This window comes from Acinonyx jubatus, chromosome B3, assembly GCF_027475565.1.
Source record: "Acinonyx jubatus isolate Ajub_Pintada_27869175 chromosome B3, VMU_Ajub_asm_v1.0, whole genome shotgun sequence".
Classification (NCBI taxonomy): domain Eukaryota; kingdom Metazoa; phylum Chordata; class Mammalia; order Carnivora; family Felidae; genus Acinonyx; species Acinonyx jubatus.
In genome coordinates, this window is record NC_069386.1 from 106,005,900 (window position 1) to 106,022,957 (window position 17,058).

At 42.6% G+C, this 17,058-nt stretch overlaps 1 protein-coding gene and 1 long non-coding RNA gene across 11 annotated transcripts in view; one reads left to right on the top strand and one right to left on the bottom strand.

The window, feature by feature from the left end:
• PRKCH (protein kinase C eta) overlaps positions 1-17,058 on the top strand; it is a 230,490-nt gene that overhangs the window by 188,062 nt on the left and 25,370 nt on the right. For both annotated transcript variants that reach the window (XM_015071812.3, XM_053224525.1), the window contains exons 11-12: positions 12,857-12,995; positions 13,623-13,811. In XM_015071812.3, the coding sequence (XP_014927298.2) occupies positions 12,857-12,995; positions 13,623-13,811 (328 nt within the window). The remainder of the gene's footprint in view (positions 1-12,856; positions 12,996-13,622; positions 13,812-17,058) is intronic.
• LOC113601328 (uncharacterized) overlaps positions 1-17,058 on the bottom strand; it is an 88,999-nt gene that overhangs the window by 2,268 nt on the left and 69,673 nt on the right. For all 9 annotated transcript variants that reach the window (XR_008299443.1, XR_008299438.1, XR_008299440.1 and 6 more), the window contains 2 exons: positions 11,039-11,119; positions 10,233-10,271 (listed from right to left, as the gene is read on the bottom strand). This is a non-coding gene — a long non-coding RNA (uncharacterized LOC113601328). The remainder of the gene's footprint in view (positions 1-10,232; positions 10,272-11,038; positions 11,120-17,058) is intronic.

Sequence of the window (17,058 nt, forward strand, 5' to 3'; positions counted from 1 at the left end):
CCTCCTGGAGATCACATTTCTAAAATAACAGTAACTTAAATAACCTAAAATAACAGTAATTCCAGGCTTTTGGAATTTGTGCTCTCTGCCTGCCTGCTAGTTTGAATACCCATAATCTTTGTTGGCTTCCTGTGGTGAAAGAAGGCAAACACCAATGCAGTGGCCTTAACAGAGGTTCTTAAACGTGAGCATGGTACCTGGAGTTGACTGCTCATTTGTGCATGCGCATGATAAAAAATATTAATAGGTTTGGACATGTTAAAAAGATACGTTCAATTATCACAGCATTGTTTGTAACAGTGAAAAACTGGAAATGACTTCTCCCCAAAGTAACTTTGCAGAATCTGGGTCTTATCACATCACTGAATGGATGAGACCAGAATCCACTGTTGGGTTTATGTCCTAAATCATTAGGCAGGGAGAGGGTGGAAAACAAAGACTGGCTGTGCCAGTTCAGTTTTGACTGCATTATGAGGTACAGATAGCATGCCACTTCTTGGGAGTCCTGTTTTATTTCTAGAGAATCACAGTTCCTCTTTCGGCTTCTTCTGCTTAGAAGAATGGGTCATTCATGCATTTGACAGACTGGGATGGAACTGGATGAACCTCAACTTGAACCAGCCTTTTTTCATTGCACTGAGCAGGGCTGTCGGTAGTGAACCGAGATCAATTCCTGTATCTTTTCATTTTTAATTCAAGTATAATCAATACACAGTGTTATATTAATTTCAGGTGCACAATATAATTTACAATTCTATGCATTTCTCAGTGCTCATCAAGATAAATGTACTCTTAATCCCCTTTATCTACTTCACCGATCCCCACACCCACCCTACCTCTGGCAATCACCAATTTGTTCCCTATATTTAAGAGTCTGTTTTTTTGTTTGTCTCTTTTTTCCTTTGTTTGTTTTGTTTCTTAAATTCCTCAAAAACTTACCATATGACCCAGTAATTTCACTGCTAGTTACCCAAAGAAAGTGAAAACACTTAATTCAAAAAGAAATATGTACCCCTATGTGTATTGCAGCATTATTTACAGTAGCCGAGATATGAAGAACAACCCAAGTGCCCGTCGATAGATGAATGCTTAATTTCTGTATCTTAATGCTTCAGAATTTGGCCTCAGCAAAGACGGATAAAGTAGACAAAGGTATTGTGGCTGATGGAGCTTAACCAGTTCTTGAGACATTTTGCCCATTGCTAGTGCCAGGCCCTGGCACTGTATGAGAAACTCCCTTTGGCTCCTTGCTCTATCACCCACAGAGCAGTTTATAAGGCAGATGTGTCACTTTATAATATAATAGGCCCACCCGTCCCAAACTCCTAAATTTCGAATGTTACTTAGTATTTTCAAAGTTTGTGTCTACCATCAGTTTTGATTCTTACAAAAATCTCAAGGAATAGGCCACGTATGTGTTCTCTTTTTTGCTGATGAGGAAATAATAGTTCAGGCTTCCATAGTACTTAATGCAATCAGGCACTGTTCTAAACAATTCACATTAAATAGCTTCATTCTCATGAGGCAGGCACTGTGGTTATCTGCATTTCATGAAGAGGACCAAATATAGAGTGGTTAAGTAACTTGCCCAAGATCACACAAATGGTAAATAGCAGGGCCAAGACTCAAGCCCAGGCAGCCTGGCTCCAGAATCTATACCCTTAACCTTCCATTATACTGCCTTTTGGAATCAGACAGACAGAGATTGGTTGAATAACCATGTGGGAGTTAGGGAAGGAAGCACAGTGAGGGAGGCATAGGGGAGCTATCTCGCTCCCTAAGAGGACAGCTGAGAATTTGCCCTTGGCCTCTATCTGTCCATGTGTGTGAGGACTCCATGCTTGGCTACTAGTCTGAATTTGCTGTGTTCCAGAACTGATCACAGATAAGCTTATCGGCATGGACTCCAGTTCTCTAGGAAATGTAAAATATGCCCCACTATTAATGGTATATGAAACCTTATATTTGCAAAAGATCTTTAATTGCCTCTGTAATGTACATATGGGCATAAAGTGTTGCCACACAGGTCACTTGTGGAGCGAAATCCAGGGTTAGTGACTAGATTAAAGTCTATCACCTTGCCACTTTAATGTTTTAACAGAGGAACTGAGGTGCTGAGAAATTGACCAAACTGAAGTAACCATTATTTATTGGATCAAGATTTGTCCAACATTTAGGCAAGAAGAAGGTTAGTCTCTCAAAAGTTCTCTTTATCAGTTCCTTTTGTTTAGCGGTTTGATGATACTTTCTAAGCTAAAAATAAGACACACAGGCCCAAAAAATAATTTTCTCCCTGATTTGTGAATTGTTTACCTTTAAGATCTTAGGAAGTTATAATGATGTTTGCATTTCAGAGATTACTTTTATTAAGGATACTATTACATAAAATTGGAAATAGTCTTTGGCCGATGGCTGCACATTTACTCAAATGGATTACTCAACAAAATGAATGTCTTGGAAAATGAATGTCTTGGGAATGTCTTGCAAGGCTAAGTGCTGGACACAGCATGGGCGGGTGCTCAGGAAGTGGCAGCGAGTTCTTCAAAAGGAAACTCCTTAGGGGTAAATTTGATGTCTTCTGCACACTTTGCTGTGATATGCCCAGCATTAGGAGGAGATCTGTAAATCCCTGGAAAGGGACTGAGATGTGTGTTGCTGTCATATGTCTAGCCTGTGATCAGTACGCTGGAAATGACTTAAGAAATATTCCAGGCCTACCCTTGGAGGCTGTAATCACTTTGGAGAAAACAAGGCTTTATGCAAAACACAGAGAACAAAGTGATACCAACTATAACCCAGAACTAACATGTGAGGTTCGCATTTAATTCCAAGGGCCTGGGAGTGGTTCTGAAACCGTAGGTGCCTTCTTGGGTTTTTGAGACTTCCGTTTAAATGGTTCAGGTTTAATCTCTGATGGAGACAGCAGGTAACCGAATGAGACCTGCTGATGTGGCCAAAAGTTCTGGTTCAAGTCAGAAGTCTGTCTCCCCTCCCCTTTGATATTGCGTAAGGCATTACTAATGCTGGCAAAGGTTTGTGTTTAGCCAGTTGCCAAAAGCAGCCTGAATATCCCTTCCTGAGGTCGGTGCTATAAACAGCACTCCTTCCTGTTGTAAAGCATTCCTCATCACCCCGCCTCCCTCCACTTGCCCCCACCCCGCGGTATCCACGTCCCCTCTCACACGCTGTTTTCTCTCAACAAAATGTGTTCAGGGAACTGGCCTCACCGCTGGCAGAGTCTAGTACCCCCAAGTCTGAAGAGCCCTGGGTTTCCATAGAGGGAACCAGCCACAGCTAGACGGGCTAAGATGTCTCATCGTCCCTTCACTTGCTAGTGTATTCGCACTGATGCCTCAGTTGTCTGGCTGATCTTTCAAGGGTGACAGCCACAACATTTATCCACTTACTGGCGACAGTAGTGGTGACAACAGTGGCCAACGCTTACCTAGCACTGCGTGCCCTCTAACGTTTAACAGAGTTTCATTCTGTCAACCTGTTTGTTGGTATTGGTGCCACGTGTCCACCATAAGCCTCGTAGGATCCATCTGCCCCTGCCCATCCCCACTCCACAGCTGCCCCAATTATCATTGAGATCACATTGGTTAAGAGGCTACCGTGTTCTGATTCTTCCTCTTGCAAAATCTTTCCTTCCTTTACCTTCCTTAATGCGTCCTCTTTGCAGGCAAAGGGCTCTTCCACGACTATCCTGTCCCTAGTTTGCAGGCTCTCAGGATCCCTGTGACTCTCTGATCCATTTCTTTGTTGCATTTCTATGGCTGGGAAGCAAAGGTGCCCTGGAAAGTAATTTCCCATGGGTCAGCTGCACCCACCTCTCTGCACTGGGGAAGCCTGAGGAGCCGAGCAGAATTCAGTATGTTGACCACCTTATCCCCCCACTAGCCTATCAACCACAGGTGTCTCTTTTGCCCCAGCATCTTTTCTGTGTTGTCGGAGCTAGGCCCAATGGTCACAAGACCCCTAGCCACCAAAGGTCTGTCATCTCCTTGGTGTCTTTATTGGAAGCCCTCCATTCTGCCTCCCTGCTTCCCCTCGTGGAGGGCATCTGTGTGCATGCCAAACACAGCCAGGTATCACGCAGGAAGCATTTTGGCAAGGAGAGTCAGTGAGAGAGGTTTTCTTGGCAACTATAAAATAAAAATACTGTAAGGAGCTACTAAATAAACTTGTGCCACTTCAGCTAGAGAATTTCAGCCCTCCTGGGAGGGGGAGGGGCGATGCTAGGAATGAAAAAATTTAGAGAGAAGGCTCAACTGTCAGCATGATGGCTCATTTATTTGATGGCCCCCAGAGAGATGTATGATCTGCACACTGTAGACGTTAATCAAACTCATTGCCTCTTTCATTTGTCCAGAGAGGCAATGAGTGTTTTCTTTGTACGTGTTTTCCAACCATAAGACACGGCAAGGGGAAATCTCTTGGTCCCTTTGCTCAGGTTAAATCGGTCTTGTATATAAACAGTGGTGAATGTGGAAACATGTTGCATGCATATCAAGTGCATCCAACACCAGAACTGGATGGAGACCAACACCTGACCTGGGGGGATTAGTTTGTGAGTCCCTGGCCCTGTTTTAAAGGGTGTGTAATAGCCAGACTTGCACAGGGTCATTTTTATGATTATTTCCCACCTCAAGTAGCTGTTGGGAGAAATACGAAAGGGTAGGAGGAGCCTCAGAGGAGATTTGGTAATACTTTCGGAGTTGGAAATTGTTTTTTGATTTTCTGTATTCATTAGAAAATGAGTCATTTTACATTCAGCCTCATGATAATGTATGTTCATGTTTCCCATACTTGTTCTTTTTCTTTTTTTTGAAAGTTTATTTATTTATTGAGAGAGAGAGAGAGAACATGCAAGCTAGGGAGAGGGAGAGAGAGAATCCCAAGCAGGTCCCGTGCTGTCAGCACAGAGCCCCTGCACGGGGCTCAATCTCCAGAAGCATGAGATCATGACCTGAGCCGAAATTAAGAGTGGGATGCTTAGCTGACTGAGCCACCCAGGTGCTCCTGCGTATTTGTTCTTAATTTTTTCTCATGGATCAGCCCCACAAAACTTCATGAGGAGAAATGGTATGGGGACTTCATTTAATAATTAGGGATGTTGCAGGGCACATGGGTGGCTCAGTCGGTTGAGCTTCCGACTTCTGTCAGGATCTGTAAGCAAGTAAGTTGATTTGGTTTTTTTTCAACATGCCCTTGCAGCCTGCATTCCAAAAGAAATCCTTTCCATATCTATCAGTGGTTTATGTTCCCTACATATCTTCCTTGGGAATTATAGCAATAAATGGTACAGAAACCAAAGAAAAGAATTAAAGCCAAAACATGTGGACATATATCTTAATGATTTCTTCCTGGTTATCAAAATGATACATGATTCCCATAAGAAAGTTAGCACAAAGAAAAGAAAAATTATTTATAAACATAGCACCCAGAAATAGACTTTTCTCCTTCTCTCTTATCTTTTCCCATCTCTCCTTCTTCCCTCCTGTTTTGCTTCCTTCTTTCTATCCTCTGAACAACTGTAATTAAGAGAATATTGAGGGGCGCCTGGGTGGCTCAGTTGGTTAAGCGTCTGACTTCGGTTCAGGTCATGACCTCACAGTTTGTGGGTTTGAGCCCCATGTCAGGCTCTGTGCTGACAGCTCAGAGCCTGAAGCCTGCTTCATATTCTGTGTCTCCTTCTCCCTATGCCCCTCCCGGCTCGCACTCTGCCTCTCTCCCTCTCTCCCTCTCAAAAAACAAAAACAAAGAAACCAAAACATTAAAAAAGAGAGAATATTGAAAATACAATCTTTGTATCCTGCTTTTCCACCTGGAATTGTATCAGCCTATAAGTAAGTCATGAAATACAGCAGCCATAGAGGAACGATTGAGAGATTTGACCGGACAAAAATATGAAAGTTCCCGTAAATAAAACTTAAAAACAAATTGGGCAATAACATTTGCAAACAATGTAACAAATCACTACCATCCATAATATGTAATAAGCTTCTAAAAAATAATCAGGGGTGCCTCGTTGGCTCTGTTGGTTGAACATCTGATTCTTGATTTTGGCTCAGGTCATGATCCCACGCTGTGGGATTCGAGCACCACACTGGGCTCCACACTGAGTGTGGAGCCTGCTTGAGATTCTCTTTCACTCTGCCCTTCTCCCCACCTTGTATGCACACTCTCTCTCTCAAATAAAAATAATAATAATCAAAAAGATAACTCAAGCTTTAAAATGGGTAAAAAATGTGAAAAGGCAACAGACAGAAGAAATACAAATGGTCGTTAAACATGTTTTTAAAAGCTTAATCTCATTCGTAAGAAATGAAGTTAAAACAATGAGATCATTTTCCCTAGCAAATTGGCAAAGACCTAAGGATGATTATGTCTTACTTGAATAAGGAAGCCAAATGGATGTTCTCATACACTATTGGTGGGAGTATGAATTGATGCAAACTTTTTCAGCAATTGTTCAACTTCTGTTTTCATTTTGAACATTTATATCCTTTGACAGAGCATTTTTATTTCTTAAACCCAAGTAACCCCTCCTACAAGTGTGCAAGTAATGTTCATTACCCTCTGGCTTGAAGTTGCAAAAAATTAAAAACCATCTAAATGTTCACGGAGGGGGGACTATTTAAATTATAATACACCTTTCTAACGGAATTTTAGATAACCATTACAGAGAATGAGGTAGATCTATATAGAAATATGTCCAAAATATTTGTTAGGTAAGAAAAGCAAGTTTCTCATAATATGTATTAGTGTCGCATTGAGAAGAAAAGATGTGAAGACTGTGAGCCTGTCATCGTTTTCCCCATAATTTTTCAGGAATGATCAAATTTTATATGATGAAAATGATTTTATAGTCACAAAAGAAGTAATTTTCAAAAGATAAAACTTCTGTCATAAAAATTTCCCATTTTTCATCTTTTATAAAATTTTATCAGCTCCCATAAAATTCTGTCATGTATATACCATAAGTTGTTTAGCCATTCCCCTGTTAATTAATAATTTGGCCTATTTCCAAATTTTTGGTATCCTGCAAGATGAAGCAATGAACATTTTCCTAAAATAGAACACTTAAGTTTATGCTCACAAAAGCACCGCATCATGTAGCAGAGGTTGAGGGTTAAAACCAGAGAGAACCCATTAGATGATTCTGAATGTAAAAGGTTAATATTTTCTAACCCTTTTAAACCTTGACAAGACTAGGGATGCCCCACCTAAGAGGCAAAAGAGGGGCCCTTGCTTCCCTGGGCACTCAACTATGCTACCCACTCTGGCTGATAAATTATGAGCAGTATTTATGGTCCCAGTGTGAAAAAGATCAGGGGCCTTATCCTCAGGATACTCTTCGCAGGGCTCGGTTCCCCAGCTGCCTTCTTCCCATTCCATTCCCTCTCCCCAGGTGAACTCATCCACACCCAGCTAATTGACTCTGAAATTTGTATCTCCTGCCCAGCCTCTGAGTTCTAGCCATGTATATTCAGCTGCCTCTAAATGTCTCCACTTGGATGCCTAAAAAATAGCTCAATATGTCCAAAATAAATCCTGTGAGCCAGAACATGCTCACGCCTTCTTCCCTTTGACTGTCTATATCCTTCCATTACTGAATCCCATTACTTTCCCCCCCTATTAGTTTTGGGTCCATCTAGTTCCCTTTGCCTTCCTGCCACACCCTGCTCCAGGCCACCATCTTTTCTTTTCTGAACACTTCAGTTGCTTCCCAACTAGTGTCCTCATGTTCTCTCCTCCCCCACTGATCTCTTGTCCACATTGTAGCTGGAGGCTCATTGTACGATCACAAGTTAATGCTATCCATCTCTGTGTGTGACCTTTCAATGGTTTCTCTTTCTCCTTGGGCTAACGACTGGAATTTTTACTGGCCCCTGCCTTGGCAGGCTCCTGCCATTTCCTGTCTCATTCAGGCTTCTGAGCCCCTTGCATATTGTGTGATTCATAGATGGTACTCTAAGATTTGTTGGGTGGGTGAATGGCTAAACATCTTGTGTTAGGTAATACGTGAATGGCACTCCTATCTAAATGATGAAAAAATGAGATTTTAGGCTTTTGCTGTTTCAGTGACCTTTCAACATTCTTTTACCAATTTAACACAATCAGTCTTGCCTTGAAAAAAAAAAAATTACAAGTTTATATAAACCCAGACAACCCAAAATACAAGCCAGTCCTAAGTGGTTTTGTTGTGAAATTATGATCATAATATTAAATTTGTTCTTTTCGGCCACCTCTTCACCCTTATCCACGTACCAGCTTCTCTTCCTTGGAAGAGAGCAGTGAATGATCTTCAGAATATTTGACCACTAGAGACACATTTGCTGTGCACTCCCCTATTCCTGTACATGCAAGGATTGGAAAAAATTCATTGAACTCCTTCTCCATGCACACACTAAAAACCAAACCAAAAAAAATTTTTTGGCAAGATTTTGACGATGCATTTCATAGTGATGTGCACAAAAATGTCCCTTTGCCATAATTCATTTTTTGGGATACTTATTGATTCTCACACAGTTCTTGTTGCAATTGGGGAAGTCTTCTCAGGAAATAATCTACTAGGGGGATTAGCCAGCAATGCAATGCCAGTATATAAAAGAGTGTTTGCCCGCTGTAGTGGGTTATGAGCCCATGCTTTGGAAGGAGGTGAGCGGAACTGAGAATCCTGGATTTACCCCTGGGTAACTAAATAATGTTGCTGAGATCCTCGTTCACAGGGTTTGTTCAGGATTAAAATAAGATAATATGGCTAAAGCACTTAGCATCTGGTGAACATTTAGTGTAGCTGAATTAGCTACTGTCATACTCTTGTGCTCTACAGAAGCTTTTTTCAGGTTATATGGACATGCACACACATAACTCAAATGAGCAGAGAAAAAGCAGTATACCTTGAATAGTATATTGACTGTATATTTTTAATAACCAATATCAATGTTGTATTTCATTAAAGAATTATTATCTTTCAGATTAAGATATTAAAATATTTACAGATGAGATGCTTTTATGTCTTGGATTTGCTTCAAAATCTGAAAAAAGATGGATCAGGAATGGAGTAAATGTATACACAAAACAAGATGGGACATGCATTGATAGCACTTATGCTCTGTGACCACTACAGGGATTGTTATATTAGTCTCTGTACTTTTGTATAGATTTGAAATTTTCCATGATAAAAAAAAATTTTAATAGATTAAAAATAGTTACTGAATAGCCTCTTAGAGTCATTCTTGTTCAAGGAGCCAGCTCACAACTCACCTTCCTTTATTTCTTTTGGAAGAGTCACTAATTCCGGTGATCTAAGCAGAAAGACTCATGTCATTCTGTTTTATGACTCTCAGAATAGCTCATGGTGGAAACAAAATAAATACAAATTCTGAATTTCCTTTGTCCTCAACTACTTGGGATGCTTCTCTGAAACCACTGTGGGCATTTTAAAGTAACCCTGATTATGCAGCAACAACAATGCATAAAGTAACTCTTTCTACCCTTCTATGATTGTGTGACAAAAGTTACAGCTATTAAATACCGGTGCTAGTGACCTAATGAAGGATGAGCCGGTATTTGCGTATTTGGCACTTTGGGATCTGAGCCTCTGCCCTGTATGAACTTGTAATCTTCATTGTGTAGCCTTGTTAAGTTTGGCTGTTGAGTTACATGTTGGCATTGGAGGCTAAGGAACTTCAAAGCCAAAAACTGACCTTTACATATTTCAAAGTCAGAAGTCATACAATGACTTTTTTTGCTTTTGCTTTTTTTTTTCTTTACCATCTTTTTTTTTTTTTAAGTGTTATTTTATTTTGAGGGAGAGATAGCACGAGTAAGAGAGGGACAGAGAGAGGGAGACAGAGAATCCTAAGCAGGCTCTGCACTGTCAGCACTGAAGCCGATGTGGGGCTCAACTCATGAACAGCGAGATCATGACTTGAGCTGAAATCAAGAGTCGGATGCTTAACCAAGTGTGCCACCCAGATGCCCCATGTTTTCTTTTTTTTTTAAGCGAAGATCATGATTACCCTTAAAATGGAAGCTGACCGTGTCCATGAATGGCTCTGTAACCTTTGAATCTGTTTGACTAACCCTGTCAATGTTTTACTCTGTCATCTGGCTGCAAGCCATGGAAAAGTATTATGACTGGGTCCTCTCTGCTTTATAATCGTCTTTCCTAAAGTAGTTTCCCTTCTCCAGCTTCACCAAAGCAAAGAATTTGAACTTACATTTCAGGATTATTCTTCTCCTCCCTCTGGAATCTGTCTCTAAGGGATAAAGCACATCACTTTTTATAAGTTTAATTACCTTGGAACAAGGATCCCAGTGAGGTTTATGAAGCTTCCTTTCTTCCCCTGAAAATAAGACAGGCACTGAGCTGGCTAGGGAAGCTCACTGCTGTCTGTCCGACATGCTTCTGTTTATGTCTTTGGTCAGCGTCTTCTTCCATGACCAAGCTGGAACTAGGGAGGAGTAAGGCTTAGCCCCAGCTAAGGGGGAGACAGGTACACAGACAGAGCCTTCTGGAACACAGTGCAGGGCATGCCGTTATAGGAGCAGGAACTCACTGGGTACTCTGAGGGCAGAGTTGACTCTCTGGGGATATCAGGACAGAACTTACAGAGAAGGTGTGAGATATTTAGGCTGAGGGCAGAACTAATAGCCTGGGATCATATTATGCTCTTAATTGAACGCCCTTGGAATCCCAGTTTGGGAGTTTTGTCTATTAAGTAGCACCTGGTGTAAAACAAGCAATGGCGTTTCTCTCAGGGCTTGTACAGGTCTAAAGAAGGCCTAGAATTAGACTGAAAAGTCAGGATTGAAGTATAACCTGCCTCTGTGGCCTCAGGCATTCTGTGGCAGGGATGCACTGTGCTGTCAGTTCTGTCTTCTGAGCAGTGAGGCTGCGTTCTGGACTTCTGCAGAGGGCATTGTGATGGGCAGCTTACAGAACTGATTGCAAGCACTTGTCTCTCCCTGAACGATTCCTGCTGCCCATGACAGCGACTGAGTAATAAGCAATTAGACCTCTTACCTGGGATGTTAGTCACAAGCTCTCTTGAGCAATCAAAGGTCGGTTCTCCAGACCGTTGTGAGTTTCTGTTAGCACTTGTTCCTGTTACCAAACAAAATCCTTTATGAGTCCTTAGCAGGCATAACAGCTTTAGGAGAATTCAGAAACCCAGTAACCTTGTTTGGCAGTGAGAGAGCATGCTCTAGGCACAGGTCCACAGGGGCCTGGATGACTGGGCTAGAACCTGGTGCTGAAAGAGTTCGCCCCCAGGCTCTGATCCCCCACGGGCTTGCTCTCCCCTGGGGTGGCCGACTGTGATCTCTAACCTTGGCCACTTCTTTTTTTTTTTTTAATTTTTAAAAATGTTTTTATTATTTATTTTTGAGAGAGAATGTGAGCGGGGGAGGGGCAGAGAGAGAAGGAGACACAGAATCCGAAGCAGGCTCCAGGCTCTGAGCTGTCAGCACAGAGACTGATGCGGGGCTCGAACCCACAACATGTGAGAGGATGACCTGAGCCAAAGTCGGACACTTAACTGAGCCACCCACAAGCCCCTAACCTTGGCCACTTCTAATGTGTGCCATCTGGCTGAGAGGAGCCACACGACCAGGCACTGATAGGGCCTAGAGTCTGAAACCACTCCTGGAATAACAGCTGAGAGAGACCATGCTCTTGGCCGTGACCTTCCTCCCGTGTACAGGACCACAGTCATCCCACCTGCCACCCTGCACCTCGTGATTCCACCTTCAGATATGTCTTGCTTGAGGTGCCCAAGTGGCTCAGTCGATTAAGCGTCCCACTTCTGCTCAGGTTGTGATCTCATGGTCGTGGATTTGAAACCCACATCAGGCTCTGTGCTGACAGCTCAGAGCCTGGAGCCTGCTTTGGATTCTGTGTCTCCCTCTCTCTCTGCCGCTCCCCGACCCGCGCTCTGTCTCTGTCTCTCGCTCAAAAATAAACAAACATTAAAAAAAAAATACGTCTTGCTCATATTGTGTGGTGACTATGGGGAAGGAAACCATCTCCACTGATCACAGCCTACTGAAAACAGTTGCTTGTTGGAAAGTAGGGTTTTGCATGGAGAAGGCCAGATTCGGTTTAGAGGCAGAAAAGGCTTCCTTTCCTGAAGTGGGCAGCTGCGTGCTTACACAGCTTATGCCCAGGGAGATTGCTGCCAGGAGCAGGTGCGCAGAGAGAAGGTCTGGTCTGCGTTCCCACTGATCTGTGCCAGGAAAACTCTGCTGCTTTAACCTCATTTATCGGGGATTCCTAGAAAACAGGGCTTTGTTTTCATTCCTGGGTATCTCCAGTGACCTCTCTCTGTAAGACCTATGTGGTCACAGTATCAGCTCCCAGGGCACAGCCTGGAAACTGGTCACGCCAGTTCTGTCATCACCGATCTCCTCTGAGCCGAAAGGTGATCCTGGGCTGGACAGAGACCAGTCTGTCCCTCGGGCCACACAGGCCAACACAACTTGATTCCCAGAGCAGAGATAGGTACATAGAGCCATGAGCGCCCTGACACAGCCCACTGTGGGTGTGAAGCTCCAGAATGACAGTCCTGTGCCCGCTGTGAAGATGCCCCGGTGAGGGGACACCATCACGCCTAGGTTTTTATATGTGGGTAGCCTATTCATATGGGACCATCGTCTAGGAGCCCTGAGGCAAATTTTCAGAGTTGGTCTCAAGTTTTTTCTAAGATAACCCAAAGACATTGGTTCCCTTTGAAATGTATGCAGAAAGCTTGCTTGGTGTGGTCTGATCGCCCACCCCATGAGCCAGCCCGCCCAGGTTTGGGGCCCGGCTGCCCTAGAGCACGCTGCTCTTTGTTTCTTTCAGAGATCTCAAACTGGACAACGTCCTGTTGGACCACGAGGGTCACTGTAAACTGGCGGACTTCGGGATGTGCAAGGAGGGGATTTGTAATGGAGTCACCACAGCAACCTTCTGTGGCACACCCGATTATATTGCTCCAGAGGTGAGTATGGCTTTGGAAATCCTGAGCAGAGATGCCACGGGCTGCTCTTGCGTGCTGTGGCTCTGGGGGCGCATTGCAAGCTGATGCCTCCGCACTCCCTTATGCCTCATTGGGTGAATGATGGCAGAAAATGCCCTCGGTTCCTATAAATAACAATTTGAATTTAAAATGTTGTTGTAAACCTTGTAGTTGCTTTAGGCATTAGCCCTGAATGAGGACAAAGTGTGCTCTGCTCACAGCTAGTTATTTTCCTCTTTGTCTCTACTCAGTGCTTTGATCCCAGTCCCATTTAGCAGCAGTAAATAAAGTTCCTCAGTCTTTCCTATGCAAGTGAGTGAGCCCAGTATTTTCCTCCCTCTATAGGGATGCAGTGCCAACACCCTTTCTGTTTTGGATCTGCACACGTACCATTACCTAGGCTGAAACAGGCCATAAATGTTTGATCACCTGGATGAGAAGTCCTCTGAGTTGAACCACAGAGAAAACGGACCAGTCTCTAGAGATAGCATGAAATGTGCATTTTTTTTTTACTTTGATATTTCCTAATCCAACATTTTCCCTAGTCTTTAAGGACACATTTGTTAATCAGATGTGCAAAGCACTTCTCACATTGCCTTCTTCACACAGATCCTCCAGGAAATGCTCTACGGACCTGCAGTAGATTGGTGGGCAATGGGCGTGTTGCTCTACGAGATGCTGTGTGGTCATGCCCCCTTTGAGGCAGAGAACGAAGATGACCTCTTTGAAGCCATACTGAACGATGAAGTGGTTTACCCAACATGGCTCCACGAAGATGCCACAGGGATCCTGAAATCTGTAAGTCTGGCTTACCTAGCCAGGTTGGGCCGGCTGCATACCAGCTGGCCGTGTTTGCTGCTTGTGTTTTTTCAGTACCTTCCCATAGTAAGCTCCCAGTGCTAACTGCAATATATGTTTTGTGTTTTTTTTTAATTTTTTTTTAAATGTTTATTTATTTTTGAGACAGAGACAGAGCATGAGCAGGGAAGGGGCAGAGAGAGAGGGAGACACAGGATGTGAAGCAGGCTCCAGGCTCTGAGCTGTCAGCACAGAGCCTGATGCGGGGCTTGAACTCATGGACTGTGAGATCATGACCTGAGCCGAAGTCGGACGCTTATAATGTGATGCATTATAAAGGAAATAAACTTCCTTTATACAGTCAGGACATGCCAGGGTGTTGGGTCACGTGAATGCTATCCCCGGTTTGTTTACATACTGACTGTTTCTGTCTGCAGTGTCCAAGAAGCAGGGTGAAGGGGCCTTTCCCTTCGTGCTGGGTGAAGCCAGGAGAGGTTTTCCGAACTTCTGCAGATTCCTTTTGCATTCATATCATTCTTATGAATAATAAGTGAGGTGCCAGGCCCAGATTCAGGTGCAGTGCAGTTAATGTATCATGAAAAGTCTTTTTTGTGTGCATTTAAGGTACCATGTTGGAAGCCTTATTTTGAAGTGAGGAAGAAACTTGGATTTGATGCTTTTATGTTGAAAATAAAAAAGCACACGTAATCTGGATCATTCCTATAACCACATTAGTTGAATTTACAAATCATGTATTATCACCTGCTGTATGCATAGGGGAATAAAGGTGAATAAAAGCTCAGTTCTTCTAGTAGGGAAAAATCAGAACAATCCATTCTCTCTATTGGATAATTTCTATGGGATAAGAATTACTTTCCTTAAGTTATGTCCTTTTCAGTGATTTGAGGCAAAAAAACAAAATTTGGGAAATATTGGCTATCATGTTGACAGACTTGACTCCCTTTAGAAATCTTCAGTCATATGATCAGTGCCTTTTCAAAAACATTTTGTATGCAGGTCACTGTGTACTGGCTGAAGGCACGATTGTCCCTGAGAATTCTCCGTATAACTAAAAGTGAAATAATCACAGAAATCCTTTTCAGGCAAATATCGTCAAAGTGAATTGTAATTGGTAACTTGATTCCCAAGGCTAGGTGCCAGTACCCCCCTGATATTGAGGAAACACTAATCTCCTATAGAAATAAAAGTGAAGTCACTTTGGATTCTGCCAAATATCTCCTAACAATGGCATATGTCCGCAAGAACAACTGAGTCGTAGAGTTAGTAGAAGTTTTAGACTGAGGAAACCAAGAATGTGGCTTTTATAATTTTATGAATAAAATACAAAGGAGGGCTTTTCTTTGTGGATTCATGCCCTAAAGTTTAACTTCTGGAAGGGAACAGCACTTGCTGAGGTTGGCTCCGGCTAACTCTGATGACCTAATTATGCTACACATAACACATAACACAACCTAATTATGCTACAGAATCAGGCTTGCTTTGCATTATTACTTTCCCAGGACCATGGTCCATAATCTGGCTCTTAAGGCCTGCTAAACCCCTGTGGCCTACAACCACCATCATTATATTAATGGTTTTTCATAGTGCACATATTTAGTTCAATTTCTGTAGCTGATTTAGCATTATTTTTTAAGTTTTATTTATTTTGAGAGAGAGAGAACATGAGCAGGGGAGGGATAGAGAGAGAGAATCCCAAGCAGGCTCTACCCGCTGTCAGCACAGAGCCTGACACAGGGCTCTATCTCATGAACCAGAAGTCATGACCTGAGGTGAAATCAAGAGTCAGACACTCAACCGACTGAGCCACCCAGGCGCCCCTGATTCAGCATTTTTAAAATGTAAAAGAAAACCCCAGAGTTTATGATTCAAATGAAAGTACTAGTTCAAAGTATAAAGAAATGTGTCTTGTTCACATGGTGTATGAATGTCATTATGCTTGCTACCATGAAGTGTAGGAAATAAGTCAGTCTGTGCCTTAGGAAACTTTCATGTTCTCTCTATAGGGTTAACAATCCAGTTCAGCGTTTCTCCGATAAATATCTCCTCTCTTTTGTCTGGATCCAGGGGAAATCTTGAGGCCTCATCATTTGAGTTGGACATCACTCACATCTGCTTCTTTTGATTTTTTTTCTTCAAAACTGCAGTAGTCCTTAACTGTATTCCAGTATTTCAGAATCCTCTTGAGAGAATTCTTCCCAACTAAATCTGGGACCTAGATCTTAGCTCCCTCATTCATTCCCTGCGAAACCTAGAATCAGTACTAAGTCAAGATTAAGATCCATATGGAACTATTAAGATAGCTTCTTCTTAAGCAGGTAAATGCAATTACTTTAAAAGATATCTTTGATGTGTGTAAAAATATTTTTTGGTAATGTGAATATAGGTTATCCAGAAACATTCTCCCTCCACAGTCTTTGTTCTAAGAGAAAACTGAACCTCTGGTGCCTAAAGTGAACCTAATCTTCACTGGAGACTGACTTGTTCCCTCCCCTTGCAGTTTCGCTTTTTGGGAAACTGTGAACCTCTTCACTTCCTTTTAGTTTTCTTTCAGATACCAGTTGCTCAGCTGGGTAGAGACAGAACCTGAGGTCGTGATGTGTCATTGACCTTGCACTGGTTTTCCTAAGTGTCATTCTGTGTTCTCTGTGGGGTGTCTCCCTGGAGGAAGGAGCATGGGCTTTCCTTGGTGACAGGCTTACCTCTTAGCTCTATTATATTTTGGCTCAGTGACCTTGGTAGTTACTGCACCTTTCTGAATCCTGGTGTCCTTGCTTACAAACTCAAGGTAATAAAACCCACGTCATAAGATTATTGTCCAGAACACCTTCAGCATTCGATTTCTTCTTTCTTCAAGGAGCATTCCTTAAAAGTGATTTTCTGGAAAACCCTTGAAAAAGGTATCTGATAAAATTACTAAAATACATTTACCCAGAGGATTTCTGGGACACTTTTGTACATTTTAGCCTCTATGCCTAAAAATAAAAAGCTTAAATGCCATAGCTGAGGAAATGCAGCTCTTCTCTGCAGAGGGCTGAGACATTTAAATGGAAGTGTGATCAAGGAAAAGCAAGAAAACAGTTAAGAGCACTCAAGACTTGAGGAAAGGCTTCGTTCACCAAGAAGGAAAGGCTTCGTCTGGGTGTGGTGGTGAAGAACCTGCCTCCATAGCAGAGCTGTCCAAGGACAAATGTGGCTCTTTCACTCACTAGCTGTGTTATCTTTGGCA